Source organism: Salmo salar, chromosome ssa27 (genome assembly GCF_905237065.1).
Source record: "Salmo salar chromosome ssa27, Ssal_v3.1, whole genome shotgun sequence".
NCBI classification, from domain to species: domain Eukaryota; kingdom Metazoa; phylum Chordata; class Actinopteri; order Salmoniformes; family Salmonidae; genus Salmo; species Salmo salar.
In genome coordinates, this window is record NC_059468.1 from 5,528,769 (window position 1) to 5,541,029 (window position 12,261).

The window sequence follows — 12,261 nt, forward strand, 5'->3', positions numbered from 1 at the left end:
CGTTCTGTTCCTTCAAGGTGCAAGCTGTTCTTTCATCAAGTGATCATATTTTCACCCATCAGACTATTCTCAATTTCATCTTGTCTTTACTAATATGGAAAATTAGTTTAGATTTAGAATGGCCCATTATTAAATGGGCATGAACCGGGGAAAGACAAAAACAGACGTCATCTGTATGCACTGGAATAGCAAATAGAGGCCACCTTCCTGCAAGTACGTTTTTCATTCATGCCAGGTAGGCTACTCCGGTAATTTCACTAAGCAACAGATGATATGTCGCCTAACTCTGTATGCTATGGGCTCACCAACCCTGTTCTTGCAGCTACCCAGTGCTTAATTTGGGAAACCAAATGAAGTATGTTCGGGAACATCTATAGTAATATTATTTCACAACAAAACATATTTAACTGTTGACAGCCCATCTTTCTGCGCGCTGGAAACTCATGGTGGTGAGATGTCCGGTAGCTAAAGGCAATATTTCAGCCTATTAATTATGAGGGGAAAATGCACTATTATTAGGCTACTCAAAATCTAATACAAATTCAATATAATTGTAGGCTAAATTTGTTTAATTTAGGATAGACCAATTATTTACCAAAGATATCTTAAATCAGTATTTTTTGGTTTTTTCTGCCATGTGCAATATTCAGTAGGCTATGTATTGTATAACTGCGAAATCATTATTTTAATTCAGGGATTTTTTTCAGCTTGGGCTCATATATAGGCCAATGCTTAAACATAATCTCTAATATGCATATGGTGTTTTGAATTAATCATCACCTTTGAAAGCGCTGTCCATTTTGTTGTGTTAGGCTTTGAAACAACATCCACAATGACCATGTTTTCCACTTTTTTATTTTTTTACCCCTTTTTCTACGCATTTTCATGGTTTCCAATTGGTAGTTACAGTCTTGTCTCATCACTGCAACTCCCGTACGGACTCAGGAGAGGCGAAGGTCGAGAGCCGTGTGTCCTCCGAAACACAACCCAACCAAGCCGCACTGCTTCTTGACACAATGCCCACTTAACCCGGAAGCAAGCCGCACCAATGTGTCGGAGGAAACACCGTACACCTGGCTACCGTGTCAGCGTGCACTGCGCCCGGCCCACCACAGGAGTCGCTAGTGTGCGATGGCACAAGAACATCTCTGCTGACCATGCCCTCCCCTAACCCGGACGACACTGGGCCAATTGTGCGCCGCCCCATTGGTCTCCCGGTCTCGGCCGGCTGTGACAGAGCCTGGACTCGAACTCAGAACCTCTATTGGCACAGCTAGCAACTGCTATGCAGTGCCTTAGACCACTGTGCCTTCCACTCAGTTTCAACCGGTTGTTGAACTTCTTTCTTCAAATTGATCAATCACAGTGATGTGAGTTAAGTGTTTCATGTGATTTTCGATTGCATTTGGTTAGAGGGACAATAGAGCCCTGAGTATCAGGCCATTAGCGACCTGATGATCGTTAGTGAGTTGGGTACTAACAACGCATTTCCAGAGTGCATAAGTGGAGATTACTGTGACTCAACGGTCACGTAGAATTTTACTGAGGTCATTACTCATGACTGCCGGTGTGGCGGTAATATGTTCACCGCAACTGCCCTAGCCAGGCACATCGGTTTGTGTGTGTCAAGAACTGCAACGCTGCTGGGTTTTTCATGCTCAACAGTTTCCCGTGTGTATCAAGAATGGTCCAACACCCAAAGGACATCCAGCCAACTTGACACGGCTGTGGGAGGCATTGGAGTCAACATGGGCCAGCATCCCTTGTAGAGTCCGTGCCTCGACGAATTTAAGCTGTTCTGAGGGAAAAGAATCTCCATTGATTCCTCCGCTCACAAAATAATACTAAAGATTATGACCCAAACTCACCTATGAACCTGAACACAAAGATGAAGAGGAGCGTGAGGAAGATAAAGGCTGTGTTCCACACCCATATAGACGGATCTATGGCCGTGATGCCGAGGAAGACGAAGATGATGGTCTCTGAGCCATTTGCGAACACCTTCATTCCGTATCGTACCGTACTGACTGACCTCTCGTCCATGTTGGCATTGATATACTTCTGACAGCAGACACCATAGAATGTACACCTATGGCACAGCAAGAAAAGGGCCATGTCACTTAGAATAGACTAAAACGCAGTAGGTACTGTATATAATGGTATGTAGAGAGCTCTGCCATAGTCGACCAGATTCAACCTCAAGGGTCATACATGGCTCAAACATACATTCTTAGAAAAAAGGTTTCTTCGGCTGTCTCCAAAGTAGAACCCTTTTCGGTTCCAGGGAGAACCCTTTTTGCTTCCATGTAGAATATTTTAGGGTTCTATGTAGAACCTTCTGTGAAAGGGTTCTACCTGGAACCCAAAAAGGGTTATATTATGGGGACAGCTGAAGAACTCTTAGGTTCTAGGTAGTACACACTTAGAAAAAAAAGGAGCTATGTACCTGAAATACATATTGTATCTAAAAACTAAGCCAAGGTAAGTGGAAATATCATGTTAGGTTTTCAATGGAAACCCCCTTAATGGAAAGGTTGTAAAAGGCCTAATAAATCAACACAACACTCAGAAGGACTTACGACAGGATAGGAGATAGCGAGAGCATCTCGGCTGTGAGGTAAGAGAGGTAGCCCAGGACAAAGATGAAGCCTGGCTCGATAATCTGGATGTTCTTGGTGCATCTGGTCAAGAGCGAGATCAGCAGAGCAAAGATAACGCCAACCATGGAGCCTCCGAGCGCCACCACGAAGAACGAGACTACACAGGGTGGGGGAGGAAGCGAGAGGAGGGTGATGAGAGAGAAAAGGGAAACAGGGAGAAAGAAGAGGAAGAAGTGAGACAGAATGACATATGGAGAGGCAAACAGGGAACAAAGATACTTGTTCCTACACTTGTTTTATGAATAAATACAATACATACAACCTGTTCCTGGAGAGCCGCAGGTGCTGCAGGATTTTGTCCCAACTAGGCACTCTACCTGACCAACTGAGCTAATTGATCAGTTCAGTGACTGCCTAAATTCAAAACACCTGGTCTTTCAGGTCGGTTAAATCAAAAACAGCTCTCCAGGACCAGGGTTGCCTACCCCTGGGTTAGATAGATTACATACTCGATTACTTGTTGCATTATCCTAGCAGTTTGCATCAAGTTGGCACAAGAAGCTGTCGCTGTTGACTACGTGACAGGGCTCTATTTGTTGGCCTGAAAATCAATCACTGCGTCCCAAATGGCACCCTATTCCCCACATAGGGCTCTCGTAAAAAGTACTACACAATGGGCCATGGTCAAAAGAAGTGAACTACATAAGGAATAGGGTGCAATTTGGGACGTAGCCAAGGTGTGACGCTCTTACGTACTTATGCCTTTGATGATCTCTACAGCGTTGATTTTTGCCCCTCCAAGCGACACAAATGCATTAAACACATTGAACAGCACCTGAGGGAACATGGAAATAAAGATGACCGGTCTGTGGTGGGGAGGTTAAGCAACCAAATCCATTGAACATTACGCGATTTAATGTTACAATTAATTTAATAAATTGTGTAATGTAATCCATTAGATTAAGATTGTATTATTGGTCTATTTGTATGTGATTGATGTTGTTATGTCGACCTACAGACAGACAGCATTCCCAGAAGTAAGTCATGTGACTGACTGGTGCAGTTCAGTAAAGGTTCCGTGTCTTGTGTATTGCCTTTGCACTTCATTTGTCAGGTTTAGGTTTCCCATGATAAATAGCATTACATTAGGAACTCACAATTCTTATTTGACACATTACAAAAAGTGATGTAAATGTTTTTGCCAAAAAATTGTAGTGTAAACATTAAGCTTGTGTCCCAAATGGCACCCCTATTCCATATGAAAGGCATCTTCAGACTTACCCTATGCACATGCGTAACAAGATTTGCGTGCGTGGCTTTAATTAAATCCCAGAAAATACACCCACTGGGTGGCCTACCAATTTGTTCAGTGAGTATTTAAAGCAATCCCTTTAAATACGGAATGTGATCTGAACAACATTAGAATGTAGCCTATGAAGAAGGCGTTCAGAATGGAGATCAATGCAAGATAGCCATCAAAACATATTTATCTTTAGTTTCAGAATCCATGCATAGATTTTAAAGCAGTGATATTTAACTGTATGCTTAGGGAAGTTTTCATGAACCCTAAGCTGCACATGGAAAAATCTGGTTTTACACAAAAAAAAGGTAATTTAGAAAATTGCCACATTCAGGTCCCATGGAACTGTGTGATCCCACTAGGCACAAACTAGTTGAATCAACATTGTTTCAATATAATTTGTCACATGTATTGTGACGTGGAATCTACGTGTAAAACAAATCTATGTGTAAAACATGTGGATTTGCAAAAAGTCAACCAGTACTGTTTCATCACTCAACATAGATAAACACTATCAGAAAAAATACGCTGGAAAGTTGATCTACAGCTATCCGTATGGTCTACCACCCAGGGTTTTAACCCTGCCCTGCCCTGCCCTGCCCTGCCCTGCCCTGCCATTTGTCACTGACTACTACCAATGTGCTATTGTGAGAATGATTGAGAGATCTCCACTAAATAGATTCACTGTTGCTATCAAAGTCATTCTAAAGGGTTGGTTTATCAGAGCAAATAATAATAATAAATGTAACTTATATAGCGCTTTTCATAATAGAAATCTCAAAGCGCTTCATAAGCAAAGAACAAACAATATATCATGGCAGGTCAGGTCAACCCATAGAGGCCAAGTCTTTCAATGCTGCATCCTCTGTTGATGGAGAGGGTCAGTTCATGGCTTGAGCGGAGGGAGCTGAACAGAGGATGGTAAATGATGGTGATGGAGTCTGCTGGTGGTCTTGTATTGGGCAAGTCTGGAAACCAGCCTGAGTCATATAGCAACTGGACTTCACCTCTTCCACTCTGTGAAGCACCCACTTGGGTGATGCCCCGGCAGCTCTGGGCACCAGAAAGCTCACCACACAAAGTTCAGAATAGTAGCCAGTCATCCTCTCTCTAAACCCTTTGCCTCAGCACTGTATTTGTCAATCTTCCATTCCTCTCACGATGTTCTCAAAATATCAGAAACTGGCAGCCAGGTGAAATATAAAAGCTGGTACTGTGTCCAGATGCATAAACAAAAACATTAGCCAGCTCTCTAGCCAAGCCAAAAAGGGTTGACCTGTCAGTCAATCTGCAATATACAGTATATGCAATAAAAACTCATAAAAAATGTAAATGTTGGTTCCAAAAACAATGGATAAAAACATTTGAAAATAACTAAATATGTACACATTTACAAGAGCTCTGTCTAGGCTGCTCCCAAAGCGGCATGGCAACTCCTTCAAATGAAATGTAACCATAATTTATACACTGAGTGTACAAAACATTAGAAACACTTGCTCTTTCCATGACATAGACTGACCAGGTGAAAGCTATGATCCCATATTGATGTCACCTGTTAAATCCACTTCCAATCAGTGTAGATGAAGGGGAGGAGACAGGTTAAAGAAGGATGTTTAAGCCTTGAGACATGGATTGTGTATGTGTGCCATTCAGAGGGTGAATGGATAAGACACCATATTTAAGTGCCTTTGAACAGGGTATGGTAGTACACGCTTAGAAAAGGTAGGACATGGAACCCATAAGGGTTCTATCTGGAACCAAAAAGGTTCTACCTGGAACCAAAAACAGTTCTTCAAAGGGTTCTCCTATGGGGACAGCCGAAGAACCCTTTTAGGTTCTAGATAGCACCTTTTTTTCTAAGAGTGTAGGTGCCAGGCACACTGGTTTGAGTGTGTCAAGAACTGCAATGCTGCTGGGTTTTTCACGCTCAACCGTTTCTGTATATCAAGAATGGTCCACCACCCAAAGGGAACCCTTTTGACACCTTGTAGAATTGATGATAAAAAGATTGTGGGGGCTGTTTTGTTAGACTTCAATGCGGCTTTTGACATGATGGATCATAGTCTGCTGCTGTGGAAATCCTTTCCCTCTCTCTCCCTCCCTTGGCAGCAGTTAATGGGATCCATAATAAATAGAAAATATATTTCAACGCACGATAAAAAAAGACAATACATACAGGCCTAGTGTCACGACTTACGCCAAAGTCGGTCCCTCTCCTTGTTCTGGCGGCGTTCGGTGGTCAACGTCATCGGTCTTCGAGCCATCGCCAATCCACCTTTCATTTTCCATTTGTTTTGTCTTGTCCTCCCACACACCTGGTTTCAATTCCATCATTACATGTTGTGTATTTAACCCTCTGTTCCCTCCATGTCCTTGTCCGGAATTGTTTATTGTAGTGTTTGTGCACGTTATGCTGGTGTGTGACGGGTTTTGTTTACCCATTCAGTTATTGTTCTGTTTACGGTGGTTTTATTTATTAAACTGCGCCGTTGTAAATCACTTTTTGCTCTCCTGCGCCTGACTTCTCTGCCGCCAGTACGCACCCCCTACAGAATTCCGGACCGAACTTATGGAGTCAGCAGGAGCAGGTACTCCGGGTATAGGGGTGGAGGAGCGCATCCTGGAGCACGCAGCAATGCTCCACCATCTTGGCACCGCCATGGACCATGTTGACCAGACAATGGACCGCTGGGAGAGACAGGGAGTTCTTCCAGCGCCTCCACCAGCACAACCGGGGTCTCCACTACGTGCCCCTCCTTCTCCTGGACCCAGTGAGATTCGTCTCTCCCTTCCCCAGGAATACGACGGGACGGCTGCGAACTGCCAGGGGTTCCTGTTGCAGCAGGACTTATACCTGATAACCGTCCACCCGGCTCCTTCAGGCCGTGAGAGGGTGTCCGCCCTCGTCTCATGCCTCACCGGGAAAGCACTGGAGTGGGCCAACGCCGTGTGAAGAGAGGGAGATGCGGCGTTGGACCAGTTTGAGGAGTTCACCCGCCACTTCCGGGCAGTCTTCGACCACCCGCCCGAGGGTAGAGCGGTGGGTGAACGTCTCGTCCACCTTAGGCAAGGGACGATGAGCGCCCAGGAGTTTGCCCTGGAGTTTCGGACCCTGGCTGCCGGCACGGGATGGAACGACAGGGCCCTGATCGACCATTATCGCTGCAGTCTGCGCGAGGACGTCCGTCGGGAGTTGGCCTGCAGAGACACCACCCTCCCGTTTACCAGCTGGTGGACCTGTCCATCCGGCTGGATAACCTGTTGGCTACCCGCGGACGTTCAGATCGGGGTCTGTTGGTTCCATCCCCCCGCACCCCCTCTCCGATACCCATGGAGCTGGGAGGGGCGGTGCTCAGGGAGACCAGAGGGGTTCCAGCTCATGCACCATCTGTGGCCGCAGAGGGCACACTGTCGGTCGGTGCTGGGGAGGTTCCTCTAAGAGTCGAGGCAGCAGACAGGGCACTCTCGTGTCATCCCAGGTGAGTCGGTACCAGGCTCACCCAGAGGCGGGCGTCGGAGCGGACAGACCCCGATCTGGACGTCCGCAGGTAGCCAGCAGGTTATCTAACCTTATGGACATGTCCACCAGCTGGTCGAAGGTCAGAATTGTGTCCCTACTGGCCAAATCCCGACGGACGTCCTCACGCAAACTACAACGTTAGTGATCGATCAGGGCCCTGTCGTTCCACCTCGCACCGGCGGCCAGGGTCCGGAAGTCCAATGCGAACTCCTGTGCGCTCCTCGTCCCCTGCCTAAGGTGGACGAGACGTTCACCCGCTGCTCTACCCTCAGGCGGGTGGTCGAAGACTGCCCTGAATCGGCGGGTGAAATCCTTGTGTTGGTCCAGCACCGCTCCTCCTTCCTCCCATAGGGTGTTGGCCCAATCCAGGGCTTTCCCTGAGAGAAAGGAGACGAGGGCGGACACACTCTCGCGGTCCAAAGGAGCCAGGTGCACTGTCGCCAGGTAGAGCTCCAGTTGGAGTAGGAAACCCTGATATCCCGCTGCCTTCCCATCGTACTCCCTCGGAAAGGAGAGCCGAATCCCACTGGAACCGGGTGAAGGAGCGGTGATCAGTGGTGTCCTTGGTGGTGCTGGTGGAGGCGCTGGAGGAACTCCTCTTCTCTCCCAGCGCTCCATTGTCTGTAGGACGCAATCCATGGCGGTGCCGAGATGTTGTAGCATAGCCTCAAGCTGCTGGACGCGCTCCTCAACCTAGTACCGGGGTAACAGCTCCTGCTGACTCCTTTTGGGGAGCGTGTTTCTGTCAGGCTGTGGGTAACTGGTGCATGGAATCAGGTGCAGGAGAGCAGAGATGAGTGTACAAGGTAATTTATTCCACGAACAGCACCAGTATAAAACAAATACTAAAGGTGCGTGAAGTTACCGGTCACTCATAAATAACGGGCGTAATAACGAACCCAGCAAACAATACCAGCCAACAAGTAACAACCTGAACATTATAAACAAACACGCACACAAATATGGGGGAAACAGAGGGTTAAATAATATACACGTAATTGGGGAATAGAAACCAGGTGTGTAGAAAACAAGGACAAAACAAATGGAAAATGAAAAGTGGATTGGCGATGGCTAGAAAGCTGGTGACGTCGACCGCCGAATGCCGCCCGAACAAGGAGAGGGACCGACTTCGGCGGAAGTCGTGACAGGTATTGTGTGTAGATTGCTGAGGATTTTTATTTTTTATTTAATCCATTTTAGACAAAGGCTGTAACGTAACAAAATGTGAAAAAATTCAAAGGGTCTGAATACTTTCTGAATGCACTAATCTCAACTGCAATCCAGGTAATTTGATTGTTTCTAGATGAAGCACATTGATAACACTGTTGTATAAATAAAAACTACTCAGACATTGTATTCCCATTTGAACGTTGTTGTGCTTTTAAAATGGTTGAAAGCACAGTGATGACACATTTAGATGATACCTAAACCAAAAATCGAACAGTTTTTCCATTGGAATTAAGTTGTACACATTAGGAATTCAACAAACTTATTTTGGAGTTGGGTGAATAAGGGTTTATTAAATCTCATTGATGAACGTCTCAACCAAATGTCCACCTTGAAATTACGTGATGTTCCCAGTGGGATTGCACGGCCAAGTATTGCGCCATGCCTCAGGTTCAAACTGTTACGGCTTGGTCTGCACTCCATAATGATTTAATTATCCTACATGTCATTTTTTTTACATGAAATATGAAGAACTACTACTATTGATCCTCAGAAACAACAACACGGATATGACAGCATTTACAGATTTAGCAAATGGAATGATACAAACTGTAGGCTACCAACTGAAGGGAACCTGATCAAAAGTAATGCACTATATACAGTAGGACAGGGATATTCAAATAGTATTTGAGAAAGTCCAATCACACAAATTAACTAGGACTGCTACGGTCCGGATGGATATTGTCATTATCAGCATAGTAACAAACCCCCACTTCTCATTTTGCCATTGGGTGGAAGGAAAATGTGTATGTTTTAAAGCAAATTCCTTCAAATTCTATACATTTTTCCATGGAGTGGAGAGAACATTTTTCAGTTTTACAGCTCATTTCCTGCAACTGTACACATTTTGCCATGACTTATGTGTGTTCATGTGGTATCTGAGTGACTCAAACATTACAACAAAACCAATGGGGTGAAAAACGTTAGCTAACATGGGCTAGTTGATCAACTGTCAAAAATAGCTCTTTAAGTTCAGCAATGACTGACATAAGAGTAAAACTGTTGAAGCACTGCCAAATTACAAAATTGCAGCTTGTGTATTCTACTATTACACCTTTCAAGATGAGTAAGTTGAAAGCCCTACTGAGTTCCAAAAAAATTCTAAATGTAGGCCTCATTCCGTATTGACACCGTTCTTGGTCAGCATGGCTGACATAGGGAAAAGGGTACAATTTGTGACGCAGCCTAATAATGATAAATGAGGATGAAGTTTGTGAGACTGACCACTGTGACGCCGTCGTTGAGAAGGGACTCCCCAAACACCAGAATGTACAGGACCTCGTTGACATGGACCTCCTCAAACACGGCAATCACAGCCACAGGGTCCACAGCAGCAATCAGACTCCCAAACAACAGCAACTGCAGAAGGCCAATGTCAATATCACCTACAGAGGCCCAGGGTAAAAGGTGTTATGATCTCAGACCTTTCATCTACCTTACACATTAACTCTGATTGAGGACCTCAGTTTCAATCATGCCATTGAAAATGCCAGTTTCAATCATCGGAAAACTATAGAAGAACTCATATTTTATGTTGATCTGCTCTACGGGCCCCCTGGTCAAAAGTAGTGCACTATAATAGGAATTTGGGACACACATTGGCTGCCTTACCTATGGCCCCGCCCAACCAGCACCCCCAAAGGGCGAGTCCCAAAGTGGCAGCATTCCAGCAGGTGCCAATAACTGCGTAAACCAGGATGGAGCCCAAGTTGCTGAAAAACAGCTTGTTGGGCATGGAGTAGCCCGAATCCAGGACGATCTGAGGCAGCAGGTAGAAGAAGAAGATGAAGGGCTGCAGCCTGAAGGTCTGCACCTTGTCTTCCCAGTAGATGATGCCGCCCAGGGCCCAACCGATGCAAATGAGGAGGCCGCTCTCCGGGATCACACTGGTCAGGCTGGGTTTCAGCTGGAACACTGTTGGTGAAGAGAGAGAGAGACAAGGACAAAAGAGACAAATTCAGAGATACGTAGAGAGAATGAAAGATAAAGAGGGTCAGAAAGTTGAATGATAACGGGGACAAAGCACTTTCAGACTCATATGTACACTACTTTACCATTTTAGGATTTCTATGTTCCGTCTTACCTATGTAAATTATGTTATTCTGTCTATCCATTGATCATTTATACTCTGTGTGTTTCTCTTATAATTAAACTACATTTGTAAGGTTGTGCGTGCATGCTATATTTAGTCATCCACTGTAGGCAACCTACTTGTGTGCTATAACTGCTGGTACATTGGTTATTGCATGGAAAAAGCTATTGTTACGGTGTTACCCACTGTTCAGACAAATATGGTGATGCATTTGCTCTGGATAGTAAGTGACTTTGAAAATCGGCAAAAGAAAACAAAGGAAATATATTAGCTACAAAACAACGCAGCATGTCAGAAGGCTCCGCAACATCAGGTAGAGAACGGTCTGGAATTGACCAATGGGAATACTTAATGGCATAGACAACACCGTTCAATCAAGAGCGTCTAACCTATAGCAGAGCGCTTTGGACACACCCACTCCTTTCGATACAACCACTACTCTGAAACCAGTCCGGGACGCAGCTACTTATACTTGTTGATAACACTGACGAGGGCTATAGTTGCCAGACAGTAGTAGAATTATGTTGAACCTATTTATGGCCCAAATGCTATACAAAAAAAACTTTCATTCTCACTGGATGATATTGCCTGCTCCCTTCGATCTGTCTGATGTTTACAATTGACTTCAAATCCTATTATTCCCGTCTTTGTCCTGCACTCAGTTAGGCCTACATCTTTCCTCCCATGAACATTGTATTGAATTATGAAAGTTAACTTTCTCGTTTGAAATGAGACCCAAAGTATACATAAAATAAGAATTTGTTCTTAACTGACTTGGTAAAGGTAAAATAAAGGTAAAATAAAAAAAAATATTTAAAAAAAGTACATGAAAGGTCAGAATCTAAGAACAAATTCTTGATTGTGTTTTATGATCATGAAAGAGTAATCTTTGAGTCCAGGCCACAGAGAAAGTCATTACAACTTTCATAGCCTTATCTGTCTGCCAGCATCATTGTGAATACTACCAACTCTGCGATATATTCACTGACAGAGTTTGTGTCTGTAACATTATTTTAAACTGTGGCAGAAGTGGACCCTGGATTTAGTCTGAGTAGTATTGTCTCCTCTTTTTAAGCTTTTATTTGATCACAACTACTCTCCCCAAAAGTTCAAAACACTAAATTCAAACAATTTATCAATCATCATTGTCTAACAGTGAATCTGCAGCTGTGTCATCTGATCCTCAAGACCCCTAAAGCTGACCGCATCCCCCTGTATACATACCCATTTTGGATACCCCAGCCACCAGTATTCTTAAGACAATGAGGTAGGGGGCTTCCACATGGTACCACATAAAAGTCACAATTTGTATCCCTGACAGGCTGGACCCATGGTCCATTCCAGCCGGCTATGGTTCGATCCCACCACTCCTGACTCTGGATGCGACCCATGGGGTGCTCCTACCTCCATACCCTCAACCACCAGGTCCATGGTGCAAGTCAGCAACGCTGCCCCCAGCAGAAAGTTCTGCTTGGCATTTCACTAAATAAATAATGCAGCAAAAAATCTCTACTCTACGCAA

General features: G+C 44.8%; 1 protein-coding gene across 1 annotated transcript in view; it reads right to left on the bottom strand.

Annotated features, from left to right (window-relative positions):
• Positions 1-12,261, bottom strand: part of LOC106588241 (sodium/hydrogen exchanger 3) — a 58,250-nt gene that overhangs the window by 41,500 nt on the left and 4,489 nt on the right. The window contains exons 2-6 of the mRNA XM_014177059.2: positions 10,259-10,561; positions 9,872-10,032; positions 3,357-3,435; positions 2,580-2,757; positions 1,869-2,089 (exon numbers count right to left, since the gene is read on the bottom strand). Coding sequence (XP_014032534.1) covers positions 1,869-2,089; positions 2,580-2,757; positions 3,357-3,435; positions 9,872-10,032; positions 10,259-10,561 — 942 coding nt within the window. The remainder of the gene's footprint in view (positions 1-1,868; positions 2,090-2,579; positions 2,758-3,356; positions 3,436-9,871; positions 10,033-10,258; positions 10,562-12,261) is intronic.